At 43.3% G+C, this 8,390-nt stretch overlaps 1 protein-coding gene across 1 annotated transcript; it reads right to left on the bottom strand.

Moving 5' to 3' along the window:
• Nucleotides 1–10: 10 nt before the first annotated feature.
• Nucleotides 11–6,031, bottom strand: LOC113162142 (epsin-3-like). Its single transcript, XM_026360165.1, is given in 12 exon segments — nt 11–330; nt 421–703; nt 888–983; nt 1,064–1,234; nt 1,343–1,466; nt 3,248–3,334; nt 4,068–4,186; nt 4,527–4,649; nt 4,652–4,823; nt 5,156–5,239; nt 5,454–5,612; nt 5,888–6,031. Coding segments are annotated over 12 exon segments (1,797 nt in total). The 5' UTR covers nt 5,957–6,031; the 3' UTR covers nt 11–20.
• Between the last annotated feature and the right edge of the window lie 2,359 nt (nt 6,032–8,390).

Here is an 8,390-nt window from a genome sequence, read left to right as displayed (position 1 = left end):
GACTGAAGGATGCATGAGTCTCAGAGGAATGGGTTGTGGCTGTGTGTGTGTGTCTGCGACTGAGTGTGGGGTGCTGGCCTTGGACAAAAGGGAAGCAGGGGTTGTGGTAGGTTGGAGGGAAGGTCTAGGAGTCCAGCAGGAGGTTGTGTGAGAGAGGAAGGGAGGGTGGGTGGCTGGTGATGCAGTGGGAGAGGCAGGGACGGGCTGTAGGACAGCATGTTGGGGGGAAGCGGGGATGTAGAGGACGGTCGCATTTGGTTGAGGGTCAGACGAGGCTGGTCGCAGTGGAAGGGGTTGGTGGGAGATGGAGCACTCAAACCTGAGGGGAAGAACATCATTATCATCATTAGTTGGTTGGGAAACACCACAGTAAGTAAATACAGCATCTGTGCTCCTGACTAGCTTCTTACCTGAGAGGAAGGGTTATTGTGTGTCTTGCTAGGCGGGTTGGGGGGAATCAGAGCGTCTAAATTCACTAGCGAGGCTCCTGTAGGTCCCAGAAAGGCCTCTGGCGTCCGACATACACGTGTAGGTGGGGCGCTGAGTGGAGGTGCGAGCCGGGACAGGTCAAACATCTCTGGGCTAGCAGACTCTCGTCCATTTACCTGGGGTTTCACTTGAGGGTCTGTCCTGTAGAAATCTGCCTTAGAATCTGTTCCAGCAAATGGACCAGAGTCTGTCGTTACCCCAAACAGCTCTGCATCTGAACCAGGAAAGAACAAAAGTAAAGAAAGAAACAAATAGAAAAAAAACGCTGTTGATGAGTGCAGAGTAAGAAGAAGAGACTGTCTTGACTGTAGTTTATGTAGTGATCTTGTCTCCTTCCTGCTCTCAACAGGATGCTAGAAGTGGATTTCCTCACTTTCAAAGCACGAGAAATACACTACCTGTGGGACTGGCAGGTTGAGGGGAAGACACCTGAGGAACTTCCTGTTTCGACTTCTCCATGTCCTGTGCCGTGAATGGATCTGTCCCATCACAACCTGCAAAGGAAAATGAGAACAGATAAGAACAATCACAGGGTGCAACACACATATCTTTAGACAAACACCGAACACAGTACCTCCGTCTGTTGGGCTGTCCCACACGTGATTGACAGGACTAGAGGAGACAGGTGCTGCTTCCCAGGGATCTGTGCGTGACTTTGCACATGGAGCCCAAGGATTAGATGCGTTGGAGGAGGAGTGAGAGGCCATCCATGGGCTACCAATCACAGGAGTGCTGGAGTGGACTGCTGTAGCACAGACAAAAAACATGACAGCCACAAATCTGACAAGGCAGCAGCTCTGACATTATAATGACCTATATGAGTATGGAGATGTTTGTATGGTTAGACACCTACCTACAGTGTCCCAGGGGTCAGAGGTGATGTCACAGGCAGGCTGAGCAGACTTCCAGGGGTCAGCAGGGGCAGGCGGGGGCTCAGGTGATGGGCCAAATATGTCTACTAGGTCTAACATGGCCGACTAGAGAGGGAGCAAAATGACATGTAATCAAATGTTCCAGCTCTGTGTGACTGTAACATGAGACACAGCTGACGCATGTGAAAACGACACATAAATGACATCACTGTGCTATTTTAGCACAGTGATGTCATAACATAGCAGATATGATGGGAAAACTAATTTTAAGATATCCACAATTTAACTTTGCCTACCTGAAATGTACATTTATTTCAAAAAGGAAAACCTGAATTGAATATGTTGAATTACTTTGCCCGTTCAAGTCAATGAAAAACGCTTGTACACAATGTCACTACAGATCTTTCATTAGAATTATCTAAAATATAATTGCAGTCTTTTTTGGTTTTGTTTTATGCAGTGGTCAGGACACCAGAGCAGAGTCTACACATATGTTTGTCACAGGTTTTCTGCCAAATGACCTACCCGGGACTGGCACAGAGTGTGCACTGGCTTCAGCAACTTTAGTGGCTGCAAGTTTTGTGGACATTGCGCTGGGTTTCAGGGACACACAAGAACGAGCTGGGTCACAGACCGCCAACCCTAGAATCGATGGACAAACAGTCTACCACTGTACCACAGCCACCACATGCTTCTTCTTAAACTTACGGCTCATTACAGTAAATATCTTATTGGTTTCCTGAAAATAAAAGGTCCTCGTCACTGTCAAAGCTGAAATGTGATGGATATACCTGTACACTTTTATTTTAACTATTTTTTATCCCCTCTCTATTTACAAAACTCTACTTTTACAACAACAGGGGCATTTTAAAGTTTCCTACTGAGTTATAAAAATTCACTGGTCTTCACTGGTGTTATACTGTGTCTATTGTAGTCTGTCAGTGATAATATTACATAATGCCGTGAAAAATGCAATGAAAAGTTCCTGCAGTATTTCAGAAACAGTCTCATAGCTTCATAAATTTGTCAGGCTGCATCCGCATCCCACTGTTTAGATTTCCCTGCAGAGCACCAACTCACAGCAGAGCAGACAGAACTGCAGCCTGTTAGGAAAATTGCATTTATTGTTCAAACTAAAATAGCCCTGCACCATATGGGATCTGTGTAACAGCACTCTGGCATCCAAATTTGTGCAGATGTAATGTAGAGAACTATGAGCTAATATAACCGAAACCATTTGAAACAGCAGCAACTTGACAAACTGCTCAGTTTTATGCAGTATCTCTCTCAACCCTCTGAAGATGGTATCTGTATGAAAACATGTCTGAAATGGATCTTATTTTATTTATTCTTACTAAACCCAGTGTATTAATTTAATATCTGAGATGTCATTTTTGTAAATATGTCCAGTCCTACAGTCAGTCAGAGAATCATTTAGGAGCTCTGTTTCACTGTTTGTGGTTATTATCTGAAGTGATAAGGAAGGATACGGATGTAATCTGACCAGTAGGGGGTTGTACATAAAAGACAGCTGGTGACTCTGATCAGCTTGTTAACAAGTCAATGAATACGGCAGCGGGTGTGTTACAAGATAAGGAGTCTACATTCAGGTAAATGCCATGCTGAGCTCAAGGTTAGACAAGACAAAGTCATTCTTATTCAGCAGGTAACTCTTTCTCCTCATTGTGCTGATCTATGTCTTTTTGCCTTGTTTCCTCCCGTCCTATAGTCTATGCCTTAAAAACTCCACTTCATTCTCTAAACGCCTGCCAACGACCACCTACAAATACACCCGCCCACCTCTTAGTAGAAATACACACTGGCGTACCAAGCATGCACCCCACACATGCAGTACACTACACACAAACACACATTTTAAAACTCACCTCTCGTGTCCCTGACTGGCTCTCTCTCCGGCTCTCATCCAGGGCCTTCTGTAACAGAGACTCGTCTCCTTGGTGACAGCACTGCTCCTGCAGGGGCGGCACAGTGACATCATCACACACACACACACACACACACACACACACACACACACGCACAGCACTAGAGAACCAACGTTTGGCTTACTCCAGTAAAACGAAGGCAGCACTGTTAGCTTTTTTTTTTTTATGCTGTTAAAATATTTGTTGTCAAAGAGCCGAGGTTGGTTTGCAGCAAAGCACAACAGAGCGAGAGAGAGAGCAGAGAAAATGTTCAAATACCCTGAGCGGAAATTTAAATGTGAGAAAAGAGAGACATGAATATTAGTGGTCTGTTAAGTCAAAGTGGAAAAATGGAGGTCCTGGAAAGAAGAACAGAGTCAGAAGAAAAAAGGGTTTGAAAGAAAGTGTTTAGTTTTTCTCAGTGAAGCATTTTCTTTAGAGCCAGGGGTCAAATACACAAAACACACACAGCTACGTCGTTAAGAGATGATGATAAAGAGTTGGAGAGTGTCTTTCAGTGTGTATACCTGCTCATGCTCCTTTTGACTAAGCCTTAAAGCAATCTGTAGTTGTGTCTTCATCCATCACTATGGTAACAGAGGAAGGAAAGACTAGCTGGATGAATGTGGCAAACGTTCAGAATGTTTTCAACAAAATCTCCATCACTGGAATCATCAACAGACAACGAGACATGTGTGGCTCGATTACAGAGAAGTGCGTGTGATGTAGGGAGGGGAGGGGATGGTGGAGACACATTACCATGATATGTGTGTTGTTTTACCTTCTGACTCTCCTCTCTGCTCATCGCTAAGGCCAGCTGGAGCTGCAGCTCCTCCTCGCCACTGGTCTGAGGTCGAGCCTGCTCTAGGTCGGAGGTGGCGCGAGGAGACGAGGACGAGGCTGCGGAGGGACAGTGAGGGAGTTTTAGGAAGGGAGGAATAAAGAGTGTGTGAGGACAAGCTGGCAGATTGTTGTGGACCACAGGTCTGTGGCTGATTTAAATATTGTCAGGCCTCTGCTGCAGTATTGATAATGTGTCTTGTGGATTGTCCGAAGTGCTGGGCCACAGCACAAAAAGCATCTCATTAGGAATGTGGCAATAGGTTGGAAAACAAGAGCGGATTTTTACCTCTTTATCCTTTTAGTCACAAATTGGCCACATAAATGGGCTCTTAAGTTGAAAGTGTGTTAAAGAAGCTGCTCCAGATGAGTTCAGACTTTAAAAACCCACAACACTCACAGTTAAAGGAGCACGGAGAGCCTCTGGAGCGGCTGAACTCCTCCCCGTACAGCACAGCCATGCTGGGCTGACTTGTTCGCCTGCCTGGGTGGTAGGATGGGGGTATACCTCCATATACACCCCACCCCCGCCGCTGCCTCCCCCAGCCATTCGCTCCTTGGTCTTCAGGGCTTGACTCCTCTCCTGGCGCAGTCGCTCCTCGTCCCGGAGGAGACACACCAACTGGCGAGCTTTTTCTCTCACGTTGGCCCCTTGGTCTCTGCCGTCACGGTCTATATACTGGAAGTCACGCAGTGTCTGAATCACACATAGACAAACGACAGTGTCGTGGTCAGATCAATATATATTAGTGTTATTATCATTTGATTTGACTATGCAATGTTAACCTCACTAAACAAAACAGGTACAACACATCCACATTTTTACTATTTGATTGTTGCACTGGTGATTTTTTTAACTGTAGTGTAACATTCAGTGAATTCACTGGACCCAGAGGAAGAATAGTAGTTGCCAAGGTAACGACAAATGGTGATTCAAATAGGCAATAAAGAATCAACCATATTTGTTCCTGAGGTGTATGAATTGCTGAGGTTCTCGTCTAGTAGGTTCTGGTTTTTACAGCGCAGTACCTGAATGGTGAAAGCGTTCTCACGACACTGTTGGGCGACTCTCTCTGATCCTGTCTTCAGCAGATAATCCAGCAGAGTCAGAGCCTGGGGGTAAATGTTTGTTAATATACTCATACTGCACAGTGTTGTTACAGCTCAACTTCACACGCTCTACATAATGTAACTGATGTGTTTATTTTGAGTTTGAGCAACAGGAAAAATACAGTTGAAAAGGAATTACTGAGGCAAATGTGGCAGCAGTCACAGGGGAGCTGAAGTTAACGCTATGAAATCTCACACTTGTCGTTCATGAGGTCACCTTGTAGACATGTCTCCAGTTCTTGCCACTGTCATTGAGGCGCTTCCACACCATACCCATGACCTCAGCAAACGCCACCACATTGAAAGTCAAATCGGCGATCTCCGACATGAGAGACGAGGACGGGCCCCACGGATCGTTCGAGGTAGCCTCGCGAACCTACATAACACCAGCAGAGGAAGAGTTAGGCTCTTTTCATTTTACATTTCATGCACATCATGTTCACTGACATAGAGCATGATATAAAAAAAGACTGTTACAAGTGTCAAACACATTTATCTATACAAAAGAATTCCAAGTCAATAAAGTTTTGCTCTGACAGGTATTGATCTGCTATGACTTCCAATTCTGTTTACACATCCACAGGCTTTAGTAGAAAAGTTACTGTACGTCAGTGACACTTGAAGAAAATACAATTCAATCACAATCACTACCTTGATCTCTGCTTCTGAATAGTTGTGCACAATATTCTTCACCTGCCGGCGCAGGGCTGAGGTTGTCATGGTGACAGATGATGGAAGATAGAAAGTAGAAAACAAACACTCAACAGGTGAAGAAAGGAGGTGAATGGAGAGTGAAGGAGGAGAGGGGGGAGGTAGTTATGGCAATGAGGGCTCCTCTTCTCTGTCAGGAGTTATAGGACACCCCTGTATGAAAGAGATAAGATAAAATATACTGTTATAAATGAGGTTGATCTGATGAGCTGTAAACAAACAACGAATCGGGAGCTTCAAAAGTCTAAATCTAAGTAACGCAGTAAAGTTTTTCACCTTCATACAACAATGCAATCGGTATCTGCTGAGCCATGTAATTCAAAACTGCAGATGTAGACCACATGCTGGTTTAGAGGAAAGGTCAGAGCATTATCAAAATGTGAAGGGCTCATCCTCTGGAGACCAAGAGTATCTCCAGAAAATGTCATGCTACTTCATCATTTTTGAGGTAGTTTAGTCTTAGTCAAGGTGGTGAACCAAGTGCCACCCACTGAAGCACTCTGATAGCATGGCTAAAAAGAACAAGGTGAAGTCTGATCTAATTCATTTAATTATTTTGTTTATATTCACGTGAATACACCAGGTGACATAAACAATGACTGAATGAGTAGCTCCCAATTGGTGCCCCATCAGATAGAAGTAGGTCACAGAAATGCTCAGATGTCTGATGAAGCTTCTTGGTAGCTTATTTAATTCAGGCCAACACACACACACACACACACACACACACACACCACACAACACACACACACACGCAGCTGCCTGTGTGCCTACAGACACACAACCCATTTTTCTCTTCTAATTCATATTTCTGGGAGGACCCAAGGAATGGATCATTAAAGGTTTCTGTGTTACTACTTCTCTCTCCTCGCCCTGCCTGCGACTTTAAACGTCACAGACACAGATCGACTGAAAGCTGAACTGGGGTGAACTTACTAAACTTAACCTCTTTTCATCAGTCGACCTCTAACTACAAGCTCTATTCATTTCTCTAATCGCTTTTTCCGTTCAAGGGTCGGGGGTTGCTTGGAACCAATGGCAGCTATCTTCTTTAATGTCTTTTCTTTCTGTCTTTTAAGGTAAATATTGTATGACAAGGTAAACTGTGTGTTTTGATTTCTGTTCATTTTCTGGACAAGCTGAATGTAATAAAAAATGCACAGTATTGTTACTTAAGACTAAGAGCACGAATGTCAGGGAATACCACTCTATTGTGTTAACTAACTGGAAAAGAAAATAAACGAGTTCTGCAAAAATGCATCATATGATTAATGCATTTCTTTAAATTCAGAAAAATAAATTATTTTATCCAAAGCAAAGTTGCACACACAGGTGTGGGCTTCACTGTGTTTCTCAAGGTGGGTACTGACTGCTTTACCTCCTGAGCTACAGTCATAAATGACTTTTTCATGCGAAACTACACAGAAAGTGCGTGTAACACTAAATAATGTCATTTTTAGAGGCTCACCAATAAATTGTCTAAAACTACAATATATATATAAGCTAATTTTACTTTATCACATATGTATACGTGTATAGCATATGTCAGTTATCACTTAAGTACAAATGTTGCTCAGAATTTATTAAACATACGTACAGGTGTCTTATCATAAATGTCTGTTTCTTTTTTAGACAGGTGGTAATATAAGATATTTTATACTCTTAACCATCAGTGTTGACCTTTCAGAATCCAGCTTTGGGTTAGTTAGATTGAACTATGTACAACAGACAAAGCATAGAAATCTCAGTGAGTTTATTCCTGTAACTAATCTCATTTGTAGCATAAAGCAATTTGATGATAATGCAACAACATACAGTCATGATTATGAAACAATTTAGATCACAACTTACAACATGAATTAGTGATTTTTAAAAACCTTTGCTCATTGTTTTCTAGTTTCTATTGTGACAGTTCACTGCTGCTCCACAACACTTCAAAGAGGATGCTACGCTGACACAAAGTCACGGCGTGCCCCTTCCTGTCGGAAAGCAAACATCAGCAGAAGCAGAGGGGACCTGAGAGGCACAGCGAGGACACAGACAGAAAACCCAGAGAGAAAGGTGAGTCTCAAAGAGTGTGCATGAGCAAGAGAGAGAGAGAGAAACACTTCTATAAGGGCATACGGAAGAAAAGGAAGCTCAGCAACTTCAACCTGTATCACCTTTCTGCACAATCATCTTCATAGACATAAACACACACACACAACAGTTATTAAAGGCTGGCACTGCCTATTGTATGTGTCAGGCCTATTGCTCTTCATATGCTTTTATCTGACCCTCACGCCACAACAGATAATTCACACTGTGTGAGTAATATGATCTCTCAGTGTGAATGAGAGAAAAACCTGTCACACAATAAGGGACAGAAATCCAGAGAAAGAGGGTTTTAAAGGTCTATTTATGAGTAGATATACAATCCTAAAATCAACCTTAACAAGGAATT

Source organism: Anabas testudineus, chromosome 1 (genome assembly GCF_900324465.2).
Source record: "Anabas testudineus chromosome 1, fAnaTes1.2, whole genome shotgun sequence".
Lineage (NCBI taxonomy): Eukaryota > Metazoa > Chordata > Actinopteri > Anabantiformes > Anabantidae > Anabas > Anabas testudineus.
Note: the sequence above shows the minus strand (reverse complement) of the source record. Positions and strands in the feature narration are given on the sequence as shown.